Here is an 18,263-nt window from a genome sequence, read left to right on the forward strand (position 1 = left end):
TGTTTTTATTTTACGTCACGTCAAACATCAAACACATAACAGGCTGTTTGTGTGTTAATCCCACGGGGACGTGGCATGAAAACAGACCTGTGTGTTTGCCTGTTTCTCTGTGGGACAGTGTTTTTATTTGTTTTGTTTTTGCCACAGAACGACAGCAGGTGTACTTCAGCATCAAGCTCGCTCTACAGAAGAGGAGCCAGCATGAACGTTTTTAAGTGTCAGCTAACCTGAAATGCAGCGTTTCAGTCTGAGTCTCACCTTGGACGAAGTCATCAGCTGTGTGATTGACAGCTGAGTTCTTCTTCACGGCCGAGGAGCGATAAATGATGTGCTGCCGCCCCTCCTCCTCCACCTCCTCTTCCTCTCCTCCTCCTCCTGCTCCTCCCAGCCTCCATCGATCCAGCGGCTCGATGAAAAACTCCTCCTCGCCGGTGCGGATCATCCCTGCCTGGGAGACACGAGAGCGTTAATCTGAGCCAGCATTAATCAGTCTGAGCGATCTGAGCTCATGGTTTCAGATCTTTAGATCTTCAGATCTTCAGATTGGGATTATTACAGCATCAGTCACCAATACTTCAGTGTGATTCAACATTTTTACAGTATCACTGTTCCAGAGACTGATGCAGTGAACAGTGAGGGTGAGATTACTGCCTTGCCCAAAGGAAGCACCTGAAGAGGAACAGGTGATACCAATAAAACCAATTAAACACCTGGAAGGAAACAGGTGAGCCAACAAGTGCCAGGAAGAAACATCTGGAGGAATCAAGGGAGCTTGGAAAGAAAAGTGTCTGGACTTCTTTAAGTTGGTTGAAGACGTTTCACCTCTCATCCGAGAAGCTTCTTCAGTTCTAGGGTCAAATGGTGGAGAGTCCCAGATTTAAGCCCTGTGGGAGTGCCCCCCCCCCCCAAAAGAGGGACAAAGGACCCCCTAATGATCCTCTACCTTCACATCTGGAGGAATCAGATGATAAAACTGAACAGCAGGGCTCACAGCTGTGTTTATCAGTGAAAGTAAGAACGTGTCCATCAGATAAAGACTCTGTGGGTCTGTCCCACTGCACAGTCACGTCTTTTATTCGTCAGGTTTGGTCCACTGAAGGCGTGTTTTTGTAACGCCAGGTGACGGCTTATTTTTGACATCTAGCGTCATCTCTATGACCTCAGTGTGCGGCCTATTTAGAGTCCAGATGTGGTCGTTGTGGTCGTCTCTTGAACGTCAAACTTAGACTCATTGTAGATGTCGTGCTTCTACATGTGCAGGCTCTGTAGTCCTGTGTTTCCAGAGGTACAAGGACGTGTTACTGTAGAGAAACATCATGTGTGAAGGACTACAGAGAGATCATTGGACGTCTCCAAGATGGCGTGGGCTCTTTAGCTAAAACACAAGTGAGCAGCTGCTCTGTAAATGTGTCACAGAAATGTCACAGACAGTTTCAAAATGTGAGCATCAACAAAGACCGTCGAGCAGATAGTCAGGTTCATACAAACCACCGCAAACTTCCTCTTACAAAGCTTTTCACAATAAAACAGGATAAAAATAGACTGTCAGGTTTCCCGGTCGCTGACCCAGGGTTTGTGTTTACGGTGTTTCGGACTCTTGGTCCTGTTCATGTCTTTGTCTCTGTCCTTCCCTCAGCGTTTCCCCAGTTAAGTCAGGTTTGTCTTCATGTTGCAAAGTTGTCTGTTTTCACAGTTGTGTGTCTCCCTCACCCTATCTCGCCCCTCACCCTCTCTCTCCTCCCTCTGCTCCTTGGTTTGGTCAGCCTGCGTCTCTGTGTGTTTGTTCCCTCATGTGTTTGTTCCCTCCTGTGTTTGTTCCCTCATGTGTTTGTTCCCTCCTGTGTTTGTTCCCTCCTGTGTTTGTTCCCTCCTGTGTTCGTTCCCTCCTGTGTTTGTTCCCTCCTGTGGTTCGTTCCCTCCTGTGTTTGTTCCCTCTTGTGCTTCATTCCCTCCTGTGTTTGTTCCCTCATGTGTTTGTTCCCTCCTGTGGTTTATTCCCTCCTGTGATTTATTCCCTCCTGTGTTTGTTCCCTCATGTGTTTGTTCCCTCCTGTGTTCGTTCCCTCCTGTGTTCGTTCCCTCATGTGTTCGTTCCCTCCTGTGTTCGTTCCCTCCTGTGTTCGTTCCCTCCTGTGTTTTATTCCCTCCTGTGGTTTATTCCCTCCTGTGTTCGTTCCCTCCTGTGTTTTATTCCCTCCTGTGTTTTATTCCCTCCCGTGTTTGTTCCCTCCTGTGGTTTGTTCCCTCCTGTGTTTGTTCCCTCCTGTGGTTTATTCCCTCCTGTGTTCGTTCCCTCGTGTGTCTTTATGACCTGTGTTGTGATGTCTCTCTTTCTCTGTCAGTTTGTTTGGTTTTCCCGTCTCCCAGTTTTGTTTTGCTTGGATTCCAGCAGTAAAGCTGAGGTTGGAGTTAGAGTCCAGATTTGGGCCCTCAATCCTGCCTGCTCCACACAGCACTGATAAATATAATGTAAACACTCTTTTACATTTATTAAACACACTGTACTCCTTTTAAAAAAATCCCAACATTTTCTGAATACTTTAACCATTAATATTTAACATTCAACAAGGATTTAAACATTTTTAATATTTGAACACATTTCAGTAACTGACACAGTTTCAGGGGCAGCACGGTGGCACAGTGGTTAGCACTGTTGCTGCATAGCAAGAAGGTCCTGAGTTCAATCCCACCATCAGGCCGGGATCTGTCTGTGTGGAGTTCGCATGTTCCCCCCATGTTTGCGTGGGTTCCCTCCCACCATCCAAAGACATGCAGTTTGTGGGGATAGGTTAACTGATTAATCCAAATTTCCCATAGATGTGGGTGGGATGTAAATGTGAGTGCGAATGGTTGTCTGTCTCCGTGTGTTAGCCCTGCGACAGACTGGCGACCTGTCCAGGGTGTACCCCGCCTCTCGCCCTATGACAGCTGGGATAGGCTCCAGCGACCCTCGTGACCCTGAAAAGGATAAGGGGAAGCGAATGGATGGACACAGTTTCAACCTAGTTACAAACAAATGAGTTGATTAAAAAAAACACAGTTTAAGGAAACAGGAAAATGTAAAAGAACTGCAAAAACATACAAGCATGAACTGAATGAATCATCAGGCTAACACATAAAAATCATGTCTGTGGATCTGTGAGTCTGTGGATCCATCATCATTAGCAGCTCTGGGTGAGAAGCGTCAGCTCTAAAGCCTCAGTCGTGCTCTGAGTCAGCAGTAAACATGCTGGAGCTGGAAATATAAAATCATAAACTGAGTAAGACTTTTCCCATCATGCACTGCTCCTGCAGTAAACTCCATCAGAGCTTCAATTCAATTCAATTTTATTTATATAGCGCCAAATCACAACAAAAGTCGCCTCAAGGCGCTTTATATTGTACAGTAGATCGCACAATAATAAATAAGTCCTTCAGTGCTGAGGTGTTCCTGTTATTGTGTCCACCTCTGAGAGTCTGCAGTTTGTTCCCTGCAGCTTCCTCATTCCTCCTCCTACGCCTCACATCTGGCTTCCACATCTGGCTTCACTCAGCGGCTCGGCCCACGCTGTACGAAGTGAAGGTCTCAGCGCGCCACGTTTTACAGCGTCCTCTCTGTTTCTGTCTGACTCCCTGATGAACTTAAAAGCTGTTATTTTGAAAGTTTTGTGAGCCACATTCGTGACTTTTATTGTTTAAAATCTTTGTTTTGTAGATGTTGGGATCAGACGCTCCTCCTGCCTCAGACTGAAGCTTTCAGCTGCAACGTGGAAAATCAGGAGGCTCCACACACATAGACAGCTGTGCAAACATCTGCATCCATCAGCAGCTGCAGCTTCCTCACTCAGGACAACAACGATGATGACGATGATGATGATATTGTTACATCCTTAAATCGTCTCAGAGAGGATAAAAGAGATACAACTCTCCTGCCTGACTTGGGGACACTTTCCTCTGGGGCTGATATGTTTCCTCCTCACAGTCTTTGTCACTTTGAAACAAAGTCTGTGTTTTACCTGTCACGTCTCGAGTCAACTGACAGGTGGGATCACAAAAGCCTGTTACGTGACTCAGGTGAGTCACTGGTTGATGTCACCCAGGAAACGCCTGATGCTTTGGCTCATGTGATGTCTCAGGTTTGTGACAGATGTTTATGTTTGGACTGAAACCTGAGACGGTCGCCTGATTTGCTCATTAAAGTCCTGCAGACGTTCCTGTGGGCGGGCTTTAGTGTGCTTGTAGCTACAACACCTGAAGCACTGCTCCATCGCCACGCTGACGAGTCTCATCACTGTTTAACAATCATGTGATATTTATTCATGAAAGCCTGAGTCACAGAGCACTTTAGTAACAGCAGTCCATGACTGCAGACACGCCTTGCTCAGCTCACCGCCGTCAGCATCAGAGGACCGTGATGAACAGCACGTGAGCGTCTGGCTCAGAGAGCAGTGACAGTGAGGCGAGCGCTGTCAGCACAACAGAACGCCACAAACACGTTCAAACCTTTACTGCAAGAAGCAAAGAGCTGTAGAAAGAACACACCTGAGAAACTGTTTGATACACTGCTGAAGCTATTCACTCATTTACTTTTTCTATTTTTTTCTATTTCTTTTCTTCCTGTCCCCAGTGCTGAAGCGAGTTTCTGTGGGATAATTAAATAAAGTCTGTTTCTTTACAGTGAGTGTAGAAAGAACCACCTGCATGTCTACAGCCTGCTGTGCTGATGATTCTCTACAACATAACGACCCGGCGATAGCTAAACGTTAGCTAAACATTAGCTAAACATTAGCTAAATGTTAGCTAAAACAATAAACCCGCAGAGAGCTGAAGGATGATGTCAGGAGAAACATCTGTGATTGTGATCGCTCAATGAGCTGATTAATGACTTTGTTTCAGCTCCTCGGAGACACGAGGAGGACGTCCACAGTCCCGTCTCCTCTGAACTCATCAGGGTGGAGGTCACGCCGTTAACTCCACCCTGGTGATGGTGTTGGCAGGTCAGCTGAGGATGCTCAGTGACCTGTGGACCCTCCCACAGCTCTGACACTACTGCTCACTGAAGTCACGGTGCAGGAACCGGAGTTTCTTCACAGGAACTTCAGGCACTGATTACATGGGACCCTGTGACTAAGTTCACATGACCCAGGATTGGTCCACGACCTGGAGATTGGAAACCTTTGCTCTGATCAAACAGCTGTAAGACGATTGGGTCATGTGATACATACCAGTCCATCACAGTTGCTGATGGCGACTGACGTACCCTCCATGTTGGACACAGTTCCCGTGTAGAAGCAGCCGGTGTCTTCTATTGGCTGAGAGTGGCGCTGTCCTGACTCCTCCCACTCCATGGTGGCTTTGGGGGCGACGAGGCGAGAGTTGGGATGCAGGTGTAGGTGCAGTTCCTGCCCGAAGGCGGTCACATTATAGAAAAGCTCCGCCTCCTCTGTCATGTGACTCTGTCCCCGCCAACTGTGACTGGGCGGAGCCTGTTGTAAAAAGGGTGTGTCCATGTGTCTGTCATTAAAATCAGTGGGTGTGTCCTCTGCTGAGGGGGCGTGTCTTTTCCTGCGATGTAGCTGGTGAGCTGAGATGGAACCTGACAGGGAGCGCCCCTCTGAGTCTGTCCTGATTGGACGAATGATGGCGAACTCCGACAGAACCTGATGGAGAGAATCTGCAGAAGAAGAAGAAGAGTCAGTCACATCTGCAGCGTCTGTTTCAGGACTGAAGACAATAAAACCTTCAGTTATTTAAAGAAACACATTACTGTTGAACATTCAGACCGACAACACCTGAACCTCACACCTGCAGTTCCTCTGACGTCCAGCAGGGGCAGCACTGAGTCAGTCCCATAGACTCCCATGTTAAAATAAACATGTTTAGAGTCTCTAGTGATAATTCAAACCTGTTTAGATTGCATTAAGGCTTAATGTTTGCATTATTGGGGGCGTGGCCTCTGACAGGTGGATAGTGACACAGGCAGCTGTAGCTGCTAGCTGTCTGCTAGTTTCACCTGAGCTGGACCTCTAGACGCGTTTATGCTGTAGGAGCCTTTATAATGACATCATGTGACCAATAACATGGCCCCTGTGAGGTCACTGTACCAACAGAGCATATGAGGAGGCGGAGCCAGAGACTGAGAGCATCCTGTGGTTGGACTCTGACTGGACGCCTCTCACAGAGCGTGTAGATGAGTTTATGACCTGAAACACTTCTGTGTTGGTGTTTTCTTTTTACACGGCCACATCTTTAACATATTCAGACAAAGACATTTTAAATAAAATATATTTTTAAGGATTATTTAATGGTGATCATGAAACCAGTGGGCAGGTACAAAGCTGACTGTGGTTTCTGTGTTTTACTTCAAAGACATTACTAATCATGTATAACATGACTCCAGCTGTTTCATCCAGATGTTATAATAAATAAATAAACACTAAAACCTCTGATCCTCCCACACAGGACAGTTTCTACAGGATTACATCAGCTCAGGCTGGACACAGTCTTACTCTGAGAGCAGCTCTGTGAGGACGTTTCTGTCCTGGTGGAGATTAGAGAGCAGGACGAGGGTCCTCACACGTATAGAAAGACAAACCTTTGTGTCTGTGAGCAGTACCTACACTGATGAAGAGGAAGGATGAGTGGGCTCTGTCTGAGGTCATGGAGGTCACACACACACACACACACACACACACAAACTGAGTGTCCTCATGAGGACTCAGATAACACTTCACTCCTGAACCTCACCCCATGTGAAGGTCCCCAATTTGTAGAAATGTCCCCACTGTGATGGTGTAAAGGCTTGGTCCTCACGTAGCAGGAATGTGAGCACAAACACACACACAGTGAGGATTTGATGAAATATGATCTGGATGGCTCACATTCCCCAAACGTCTGAAACACGTAAACACTGAGATTTACTGGGAAAACGTGCAGAGGAGGGGCCTCTCACCGAGAGCCGCTCTGTGATTGGTCAGTGTGCTGATGGACTTTTTGACTTTGACCTTGACTGCACAGTTCAAAGGTCAGCACGCAGAGCACTGAATGGAAACCACCACAGAAGAAGAGCAGGAGTGTTACTGCATCAGTGCAGCTGCTGTGTAACTGTTGTGCAGATAGAATCAACAGTACTGAGTGTGTAGTACTGCAGTGTCAGTATTGCAGTATGAGAAGTATTAGAGGAGAGTCTCACCTGTGCTCTGGGTGATGTAAACTGAGTGCAAACAGTGGACGTGCAGCAGAAAGGTGATGATCAATAATCCACAGCGACGCTCCTCCATGCTGACAGTGAGGCTCTCTGTGAGGCAGACACACTGAGACTAACTGCTGAGCAGACTGAGCCTCGGACAGACACTCCTCCACTCCGTCATTATCTCCTCCCTCTGCCGTCTGCAGCACGGTCCTTCCCCTCCAAGCTTTCTGATGGTCCTGGATCTGGTTTCACACCAACAGTACTGGACAACAGCTGACCCACACAGACACAAACACATGAACTTGTTCTTCTATCCTTGTGAGGACCCCAAAAACCTGAACCTGTGCGGATCAGGGACCTGACTTTGTTTGGGTCTGTGAGGCATTTTTATGTTGATGAAAGATTTTGATTGGTTGAAGAAATGCAAATGTCACAAGCGCTGCGTGGTTTTTAGTTATTAACCTAATCAAACTGCTCCCTGAAACAGTATTTATTACTTTTTAAACAATAATATTCAAGTTTGTCTGAAGCAGTGGCTCCACCTGCTGGTGAGTAGCTGCACTTACACTCAGAACAGTAACATCAACTCAATGAAGTTTGAGTTGTAAAAATAAAAGTGTTAGTAAGTGGAATGTTACAGAAGCATAGAGCTGTCACCCAGCAAAAATAGAGCTGTATCACATTATAACATGAAACCTTTATCGTTCTAACATATGGTTTCATGTTTGTACATATTATCATATTACAATATAAATATTGTAATAACATGATAATATGTACAAAGTACAAAGTATAGTATGTTGTACAAACATGTAAAAGAATCCGTCAGAATAATGTTTTTTTTGTGAGAGATGATGTCAGAGCTTCCTGCTGATGGAGCAGCAGCTGCTCTCAGCACTGAGCTGATCTTTGGTCTGCACAGGGGTGTCCAACATCAGGCCTGGGGGCCACAACTGGCTCGTCAAAGACCCCCACCCGGCCCACTGGACATCTTTGGAAAATGTAAATGAGGCCAAACATTTAGGAACTTTCACAGGATTTTATTATTTTACAGCTTCTCCAATATAGACCCCACCGACCGACGCTCAGCACCAGCAGGAACAGGTGAGGTCCGGAGGACCTGAGGATGTCCCCACAGAGCCTTCTCAGCTGACACTCCCACCCTAAAACTCCCGGCGTGTCCACCACTCGGATCAGTTTCCCAAACACAAAGGAAGTCTTTGACTCGAACGCTGCTCGTCCTAAAATACTGTTCGCTGAAGCACTTTTACCCACTCCAGTTCTACCGAGGAGGACGATGGTGAGATCTGGATCCATGACCTGAGAACACACACACACACATACACACACGTTTCTGCTGTCATGAATATTTGAGTTTCTCTCTGTGTGTCTGTGGAAAGTCTCCTGTGATAAATAAAGTGAACTGAAACCAGCTCTATCTGTCCATGAAGCCAGGTAACACACACCAATTAGTTAAACTGCAGGAATGTCTTAAAGACATAAAGACCTGGATGGCCGCTAACTTTCTGCTTCTTAATTCAGATAAAACTGAGGTTATTGTACTCGGCCCTGAAAATCTTAGAAATATGGTATCTAAGCAGATTCTTACTCTGGATGGCATTACCTTGGCCTCCAGTAACACTGTGAGGAACCTTGGAGTCATTTTTGACCAGGACATGTCCTTCAACACACATATTAAACAAATATGTAAGACTGCTTTCTTCCATTTGTGCAACATCTCTAAAGTTAGAAATATCCTGTCTCAGAGTGATGCTGAAAAACTAGTTCATGCATTTATTACTTCCAGGCTGGACTACTGTAATTCATTATTATCAGGATGTCCTAAAAACTCCCTGAAAAGCCTTCAGTTAATCCAAAATGCTGCAGCAAGAGTCCTGACAGGGACTAGAAAGAGAGAGCAGATTTCTCCTGTATTGGCTTCCCTTCATTGGCTTCCTGTTAAATCCAGAACATTGTTTTTATCACTGGTGACCATTCAAACAGAAACCTGGCTGTAATTTCTTCCACTCCTTTATCCTGGGATATTTTTCATCCATGCAGCTGTTATTTTTTCTTTCTTTACAGATTTATCAGATTCTCTGTGACTTTAGTCCATTATATAAAGAAGCAGCTCTAACATCTGTCAAATGTCTTTTTTTAACATACTGTCAGAAATTAAGCAACAGAGGACAAAAAGTATTCATACAATTCCTGATTGGCTCACAAACTCTCGCACAAACAGGTGTGAACAGGGCAGGACAGTGTGAGCGTCTTTGTTATTTTATCTGCACGAATAAGGAGAAAATTATAAAACATTATTATTTAATCTTTTCCACCACCTGCATCGTAAGTACAGGTGTGTGGTTCATGTGCTTAAACTGCCCTCTGTGTGACCTTTAACGCCACACACAGGTATGTTAGCGGGCTAGAGCTTTAGCTCCTCCTCACTCTTCTTCTGTGGTGATCAGCTGGTCAGCCACTGCAGGATCAGAGCGACTCACCTCTACATCACTTCCTGCTGGTCGGATGGTATTGATCACTGATCAGGTTTCTTCGTGTTTGTAATGAGCTACATGCTAACAGCCTGTGCTGCAGATCAATAACCAGAGAAACTAATAACGATGAGAGGAAGCGTCACAACACAAACCACATCACAGCGACCGTGTTTGTTTCAGGACCGAAGCTTTTTAAATAAAGTTAGATTGAATTTGCTGATGGTGGACGATCCTCCACAGTGAGGGAGAAATTAAATCACTGATGTGAGCCTGATACACACCTGTTACCATGGCAATAACCATGTTGATTCATTCATGTCTCTGTACTTTAATGTGTCAGCTGATCTTAATGCAAACAATTCAGATGGAAAGTTTTTGAAGTATTTATGTTTGTTTTACACAAAGCACAAGTACGATGAAACTGTACTGGAGTAAAAGTTACAGTACAGAGGACCAATCATGTTTCAGAAAACTGCTGATCCTGAACAGGAAGCAGACAAAGTCCAGTCAGGTTTTTATTTTCTCAGACGCCTCCAACATCCACCAATCACAGTCAGACATTCAGCTCTCTGAAGAGTTTGTCCAGACGGCTGGCTGTGCTGCAAAAACACCTACAGCAGATCTGTACAGTCGTCCTGGGTCTCTGCTCTAACATGTGCCTGTGCATCATGTCCATGGACATGAACATGAACATCTCCATCTCCATGTCCATGTGCATGTCCATGTGCCTGTGCCTATGCATCATGTCCATCATGCTCATCTCCCTGTCCCTGTGCATGCACCTGTGCCTTCTCTCCATTTCCTCCATTTCCTCCATTTCCTCCATTTCCTCACTCAGCCAGTTCATTCTCATAGACTGTACATGTAGGTCCAAGTGTTCTCCTCTGTTCTCTGAGATGATGTTCTCTACATGACGGAGGAACTCTCTGACCTGCTCTCTGTTTCCTCTGTGATTATTGTCAAACACACAGAATCTGCCACGACTCATGGAGACCAGTGCAGACACACAGCTGTTAGACTGAATCATCTGATCGATGGACCGACCTCTCAGCTCGTCTCCGTGGGTGAAGAGCACCATGGAGAAGTTAATAGGATGATCATAAAACATCTCTCTGAGGGCGGTGAGGAGCGCAGAGTCTTCTCTGGACATCCTGCCTATCCTGACCACAAACACCACGGCGTGAGGTCCTGGATCAGACTGTTCTTCCATCATCCTGAGTCGTTTTTTCAGCTGATCTTCATCCGAGTCTCTGGCTGTGAATCCTGGAGTGTCGACCACGGTGATCCAACAGCCCTCCACTGCTGCTGACCCAGAGACCACCTCAGCTGGGACCGGTTCAAACCCACATCCTGTCGGGAACCGCTCTGATCCCAGGATGGTGTTTCCTGCTGAGCTCCGCCCTCCTCCAGACAGACCAATCAGAATGACTCTCCTGTCCACCAGTGTGAGAGACGCCATGAGACGATCAGCTGGAAGAGAAACACGCTGATGTTAAACTGCAGCTATGATGAAGGACCTGAGAGCTTAAAGCGCCCTCTGCTGGACAGCAGCAGAGACACAGCAGAGCGTTCAGGCGAGTTTAAAGAGGAGCAGTGACCGACACCAGTGAACAGCATTTTATCCCCCAGACTGTAAAATGTGAGCTGGAGTGGATGGAGTGAATCTTAGCTCAGATTTCAGGGTTTCTTTGAGCTTCAGGTAGAAAAGTGACTTCAGACGAATCTGACTGAGGGCAGCAGTGAGTGAAACCCTGACCCTGTCCAAGCTAACGTGGAGCTTCAGGCAGGAGCAGCTCAGTGAATAATTACATGTCACGATGTGTTTGTGCTGCAGCTGTGCGATATGACCAAACTCTTACATCGCGACACACATGTATCATCCCGACAACGATATTAATCACAAAATTTCCACATTTTCTGTAAATTCTGTGAATCTCGATCAGCTCGACCTGCGTGAACTGTTTCCAGCTGGGCGTCGTGGAGTCGAGTGTTTTGACCGATGCATGAAACTGGACATTTTTAGACATAAGTTGGAACGGCCGCCGTTTTCTTTGTATTTATCACGTGGCGTGCTGCGGGGAAAAGCCTGTTCTAACGTTTGAGTCTAAGGTGCATCTGGAGCACCTCTGTTTGCTTCTCACCCATGAACTCTCTCCACACTCTGTCACGTGACTCTGGCGTCGGTGGTAGCAGAGGTCGTGTGAGTCTGAGACCGCTTTGCTATATAATTTGCATCGTACAGTTTTCTGGGCCGTGTCAGACTTTGGACTGGTCCTTCTGTTTGGAGCTACCTGGTTCTGCCTCATCTTCACTGGTCATACTGGGATTCTCTGTGCCGTGGTGACCATCCAAACCATGATAAATATTGAGTAAACAGAGGATTTTGTGACACCATGAAACAAATGATGGTGTGTAATATGAAACGAGAGATGTTTTAACTTCATCATCCGATACATGTCGTCATATCACACAGCTCTAGTTTGTGCACCGAGCTCAGAGGAATGAGGCTCAGCGAGGTCATAAATGAGTTTTCTATGAGGTGCAAATGAAACCTAACATCTGTACGTCACAGGTATGTGCTCCATTACACACAAAAACCAAAGTCTGAACACACAACATCATGTTACAGACATGGACATCCAGCCCTGAACACACCGATCAAACTTCCCGAGGATCTAACATCATCTTTTCCTTCGTGCAGTCATTAAATATGTGTGCACGGATCAGCTGATCCATGCTGACACACGTGGGTCATGTGACATGTGGATTTTTGGGACTTCTTTAACAGATAAATACATGCTGCGTTCAGGGTCCTGAGAAGAGCTGGGACACTCGAGGTTTTCCTGTGTTCCTGTCTTATTTCCCCTGAACGCAGCATGCTGTCACAGGCTCGGTGTAGAAGCATATGAAGGTCATCACAGGGTTTAAATGAGCTGCTGTGTTCAGACAGGAAGCTGTGAAGGTTACCTGCGTTCTGCAGCAGCTCTCTGACCTGCTCTCGTCCTCCTCCTTCATTGTTGAACAGGTGAGTCCTCCCTGCAAACCTCTGCACCAGCTGATGGAGAGGACCTGCTTCATCTTCAGAAACAAAGTCCTGCAGACTTTTGTCCTTTAAGGCGTCTCCTCCTGTGAACAGCAGGTAGCTGTTCTCAAACCGCCGAGGCCCGAGGACTCTGATCGCCGTCTCCACGGCGCTCCGGTCCTCCTCAGTGAACCGACCGACTCTGACCACCACCAGGGACAGAAGAGGTGTGGAGGAGCGGGGCAGGCCCAGGTAGTACTTTTCAATCAGCTCCTCTGATCCTAAAAGTCCCGGAGTGTCGATCACTGTGATCCGCTTCCCAAACCTCTGTCCCGTTTCCTCTCCGATTCCTGTTGTCACCGCTTTGAGGGAAGCCCTCGACTCAAACGCCGCTCGGCCTATGATGGTGTTTGCAGAAGCGCTTTTACCCACAGCGGTGTTTCCCAGCAGGACGATGGAGACACCTGGACCAGAACAGACCGAAGGAACATGATGAAGAGCAGTGACAGGTAAACAGCCCCGTCTGCACTCACACTGCTGCTGCCTCACAATCTCCTCATTACGCCTCACGCAGTGACCACAGGGACAAACCAGTAACTGAGTTTAGGATGATTGTACATATTTATCAACAACACAACAGAAGAACTCACAGCCTGACGCAGCTACAGCCTCGAGTGGTTGAGAGTACGATGCCCTCGGAGAGCAAACGTGGGGCTCATACTGATGTTATGATTATTACTCCTCATGCTGAGGTGACGACACTGATGTAGGGCTGTTCGATATAACGATATATATCCGATGACGATATAAAAACGTCTACCGTTGCATTTTACGCTGTTTGTTTCGTGGTGTCGCAAAATAAACTGTTTACAGCAATATTTTTTCATTATTTTGATGGTCACTGTAGTGGCTATATTAATTTCCTAAAGTTCCCTCTTTCTCTTATATTTAATATAACCACACTACAGACAGACTGTAGACCGTCATTAGCAACAATGACGGTAAAACCACCGCGTGTCCGCTTGTTTATTTTCCACATAAACCTTTCACAATAAAGCTCAAGATCCTGTTGAGACTTTTCAAAATAAATTGAATCACGTGAAAGATGCAGAGTATTTACGGATGAGAAGCAAAAAAGAGCCGCCAGGTGCTAAAAAATAAACCTTAGACTCAAACGTTAGAACAGGCTTTTTCCCGCAGCACGCTGTGTAATAAATACTCACAAAGAAAACGGTGGACGTTACAACTTATGTCTAAAAATGTATAGTTTCATGCATCAGTTAAAACACTCGACTCCAGGTACGCGACGCCCAGCTGGAAACACTTCACGCAAGTCGAGCTGCCCGACATTCACAGAATTTACAGAAAATGTTACATTTTTGTGATTTATATCGTTATCGGACGATAGATGTCTTAATATCAGGATATGAGATTTTGGTCATATCGCACAGCCCTACACTGATGTGTCCAAAAGCAGCAGCTGAACAGACCGAATGTGAACGGTTCTTATAGACTCACTGCTTCTGTCTATCAGTGACCCTCTGATGACATCAGAGAAACCTTTGGTGAGCATGTCGCCCAGACGGGGATCGAACCCCCAACCTTGTTATCAGTAGGTGACCACCTGAGCTACAGCCAATCAGAGCTGTGGCTGCGTCGGCTGGACCTGTAGGTTGTTACTTTTCATTGGCTCTGACCTGTTTCCAGCAGCTCTGACCTGTTTCCAGCAGGTCAGAGGTCAGGATGACTGACCTGAACTCTCACCTGAGGAGAGCCTGGGCTTGTTTCTAACGTACCTTCTGCTTTGAATCCCGGCAGCTCGCCGGTCCTGTGGCCCTCAGCCTTCCTCAGCAGCTCTCCCACTTGCTCCTCGTCTTCAGGCTCTTCATTGTTGAACAGATGATACCTGTCCCCAAACTTCTTAACGACATCTTGGAGTGAGCTTCTCTTAGACTGGCTGATGTGATCCTGCAGTGACACGTTCAGCTCATCTCCACCTGTGAAGAGCAGGAAGCTGTTTGCCAGACCTTCATCGCCGAGGACTGTGATGGCCGCCTGCACAGCCTCCTCTTCCTCATCTGTGAAACGACTAGTTTTAACCAGCACCAGGAACAGCAGAGGGGTGGAGGACTGCAGGAGACCCTGGCAGAAGGTTTTCAGTTCCTCTTTTGATCCTAAAATTCCCGGAGTGTCGATCACTCGGATCAGCTTTCCTAAAACAGTTCCTGTTTCCTCTTGGATTCGCGTCGTCACCGGTCCCCACGCTAACTTTGACTCAAATGCTGCTCGTCCTAAAATCGTGTTTCCAGAAGCACTCTTTCCCACTCCGATGCGTCCCATCAGGACCACGGTGAGATCTGGACCAGGACCTGGAGACTGAGCCATTCCTGGATCCAGGTGTGGATCCACGTTCAGCCCATGAGTGACTCAGTCCACCTCCTGAGGACACACAGAGGTCACAGAGCAGTACAATCACACCTGTGCGACAATAATACCTCCTTAACACTGATGCAGAGACTCAGGGTGTTTCTCAATATGCGTACTTGTGCGTACTTGTGTTCTCGTGTACTCGTGATACGTCATCAGTCGGAGACCAAGTACTGTTCCAATTCGAAGTATGCATCAAGCCGAGAACGCGAAAAAGTCCCGGATGTGTTCTCGCTCCGCCCGTTTTATCGAGCATGCATCGGTGTGGACTTGGTACAGCTAAATATCCCAGAATGCATTTCGTCCAAAACTCAACAGCGGACCCCGGCACATCGTTTTCACCCCCCGCTCGCGGTCTTCTCACTACTCAGGTTAAAGAAACCCCAGCAGCTGTCTATAGTATTGAGTGTCCACTAGAATAGAAATAAAAGCGTTCTAACATCTCACCTGCTTGTTTTTATTAAGGTATGTACACGTATGTACATGTACACTATTTTTATTAATAGAGGTTTCACTACTGAGGTTAACAATGATATATAAGTCACTTAGATCACTTCTAAATGTTAATGTTTGGTTTATTTCAGTGTTTTATTTGTTCCTGAGTAAACCGGTTTGGCTGTGATTACAGTTAAGCTTCATAACATGTTACTTACAGTAAAATTAAGAGGGGACGGCAGTAAAAACTCCGGACCTGTGACATCATCACGTACGCAGGTGTTCCGATTGTACATATCGCGAGTCCGTACTCCCGTGCGTTCTCGGCGAGTACGTACTCGCGTACTTGAGAATTGATAAACGGCCTCAGTTCACGCCCACGTATGTGTGCGGAGGGTATCGGACTCGGGATCCGGTAATAACACAGTGAGGTCCATTTCCCCCAACAGTCAAATTATATAAGATAAAGTCCGCTTTGCTGCTGCTCTCCTGATTCTCAGAGGAGGTAACATCCACATTCCTCCAGGTTTCACTCCAAAGTACTTTAAATCACATCAGTAATCTAATACTTTATGGACTACTCTGCAGGATGTGTGCGCTGTAATCTGAGTACTTTTACGTGTTTCCCTGCCTTCGTGTTCCCGTAAACGCTCGCGGCTTTCCTCACACATCTGCAGCTGAACCCGGTCCGGATCCCGAGACTCACCTGCTCGTGTGAAACGGATCAAACACGGAGGAGAACAAGCGCAGACCTCCGCAACGGAAACGTCGCCCTCCTTCTTTAACGGCACTTCTGGTTCTGGAGGAAGGAAACGTTCAGCTCCTTCAAAATAAAACAATGAGGCCGTGTTCGTGGGCTTGTAATACGTCATCATTCGCCGACCGCGCTCATAATGCCCGGATGTGTTCTCGCTTATATTGACGAGAGGCTAAAACTGCAAGTGAAGTTTGAAATATGACAGTTTCTGTGACACAAAATAAACTTTCAGATATTTTCAGGCGATAACGAAGCTGTGGAAACGAGACAGCCTTCTCATCACTCGGAAGTGCGAGGCTTGTGAAATGGGACGGTCTAGCCTCCGTCGCGCTGCCCAGGTTGCCTAGCAACCATAACACCAACCGCTGGAAACGTGTCATACAGCTTTGTTTGACAGAAATGAAGGAGAACATATTTTGTTCGTATGTTTGTTTCTACACCAGCTTTGTGTGATTTGATAAGTATCTGAGGCTGAGACCACAGGACTGTAAAACATGATTGTTGGGCTTCATTTCTGTACTGAACAGTCATTTTAAGATTAGCTAGTAAATAACAATTAGCTGATGTTGTTCATGAGACTAAAGTCAGTGTAAATATAATATGGCCAATATTATAGTTATTATATTAATCATTATAAGTTATTACAGCAGTGAGTTTGAACTCTCAAATCAAATCATTTATTGTCACATCACATGTGCAGGTACAGCACATGTGAGTGAACTCCGTGTCAAATACTGAGCTTCAGTAAAGATTCAAGTTGCAGTTATTTATATTTCCTATCACCTTAAATCTTCACTCAAAGACACTCAAGTATCTCTGACAGTGTATATACAGATGTATTATATATAAGAGACAAATATTGTTCTTTTAATATGTTGGCATTACTAAATTTGGCTCAATGCTTACATATATGTGTAAAAAGGAAAACGTACGAGCTGTGAAAACTGTTTCTGATAGAATGAAGATCAGACTGATATATTAAATATTCCTTTATTGGGTCATAAAATCAGAGCATGTCATAACTGCTTTAAGTCACACAGAATAGATATCAGAGCCTTAAACAGGCTGACTTCTGCTAAATGGGTCAAACTGGGCAGAAAGTCTACAAACACATAACATCCTTATAGAATATGATGTAACACTATAGATCAACTTAGCTCAGAATATATAAAGCATATAAACAATTACAGCAATATGATGCAACAAACACAGCAGTGCTACTAATCCAAAATACTCAAAGCTTCATAGAACTGAAACAAACATTTATTTTTAGCTCCATTCTGCTGCTGATACATACTTTAGGTTTCTGAATATTAAACTTGTTGCTGCCTTTCATAGTGTGTAACTTGAAGGCCCTGAGTACTTTCTCCCACACTGAAAACACTGGGATGATAGCATTATTTGAACATTACCTAATAAGACTGATTCAGGACAGACAATTAGTTATGTTAAACTTTCCTAGCAGTCCTTCACAAACAGGGAACAGTCTGTCTATTCTCTCCATCTGTCAGCTGCTGCTGGCTCTTCCTCCTCCTCTTCCTCACACACTGCTGAGTTTGTCCTGGTGGATCATCAGGGGTGCAAAGCCTCACAGATGATGTGCAGCAGTGGGTCCCTCAGTCTGTCCTCACTCTGGACACTTGCAGTCGTCACACATGGAAATCAAATGTGTGATAAGCTGCAGGATTCAAACACAAGTGTAACTTATAAATACATGTTCATACTTTTATTCCACAATCAGAGAGAAAGAAACAGAGAGAGTGCAGGACAGACAGACAGGTGACAGTCTCAGGTGTACACACTGCTACAAAACAGCACAAGAGAAGGAGGATTTAGTGTTTGTGTTATTACGAGTGCTAAACAAGAAGAGTTCCAGATGGTGCAGTGGACACATGTGTGACTCCTGTGATTAAAGCATCTTTCTTTCAGCTTAACGAGTGAACCGTCAGCTCGTTC

At 45.8% G+C, this 18,263-nt stretch overlaps 2 protein-coding genes across 4 annotated transcripts in view; both read right to left on the reverse strand.

Moving 5' to 3' along the window:
- LOC116336128 (A disintegrin and metalloproteinase with thrombospondin motifs 2-like) overlaps positions 1-7,357 on the reverse strand; it is a 23,408-nt gene extending 16,051 nt beyond the window's left edge. For 2 of the 3 annotated variants that reach the window (XM_039618453.1, XM_039618452.1), the window contains exons 1-3: positions 7,172-7,357; positions 5,205-5,653; positions 259-448 (exon numbers count right to left, since the gene is read on the reverse strand). In XM_039618453.1, coding sequence (XP_039474387.1) covers positions 259-448; positions 5,205-5,653; positions 7,172-7,259 — 727 coding nt within the window. In that variant the 5' untranslated portion in view covers positions 7,260-7,357. Of the gene's footprint in view, positions 1-258; positions 449-5,204; positions 5,654-7,171 lie in introns of those variants that run through there. The other variant, XM_031759916.2, reaches the window with a different exon arrangement.
- Positions 7,358-9,192: 1,835 nt separating this feature from the next.
- On the reverse strand, positions 9,193-16,524 carry LOC116336134 (GTPase IMAP family member 8-like). Its single transcript, XM_031759921.2, has 4 exons — positions 16,257-16,524; positions 14,485-15,127; positions 12,634-13,152; positions 9,193-11,136 (listed from the first exon to the last, which is right to left on the reverse strand). The coding sequence occupies exons 2-4, from the start codon at positions 15,071-15,073 to the stop codon at positions 10,220-10,222; spliced, it is 2,025 nt and encodes a 674-aa protein (XP_031615781.2). The 5' UTR covers positions 15,074-15,127; positions 16,257-16,524; the 3' UTR covers positions 9,193-10,219.
- Between the last annotated feature and the right edge of the window lie 1,739 nt (positions 16,525-18,263).

Source organism: Oreochromis aureus, linkage group 10 (assembly GCF_013358895.1).
Source record: "Oreochromis aureus strain Israel breed Guangdong linkage group 10, ZZ_aureus, whole genome shotgun sequence".
NCBI classification, from domain to species: Eukaryota; Metazoa; Chordata; class Actinopteri; order Cichliformes; family Cichlidae; genus Oreochromis; species Oreochromis aureus.

Bases quoted from the DNA above. Each gene is read 5' to 3' on its own strand.
- LOC116336134 (XM_031759921.2), bottom strand. From the start codon at position 15,073: ATGGCTCAGTCTCCAGGTCCTGGTCCAGATCTCACCGTGGTCCTGATG. The intron at 13,153-14,484 runs GTACGTTAGAAA...GTTCTGGTCCAG, and splicing joins GCCGGGATTCAAAGCAGAAG to GTGTCTCCATCGTCCTGCTG. The intron at 11,137-12,633 runs GTAACCTTCACA...TTTCTCTTCCAG, and splicing joins AGAGCTGCTGCAGAACGCAG to CTGATCGTCTCATGGCGTCT.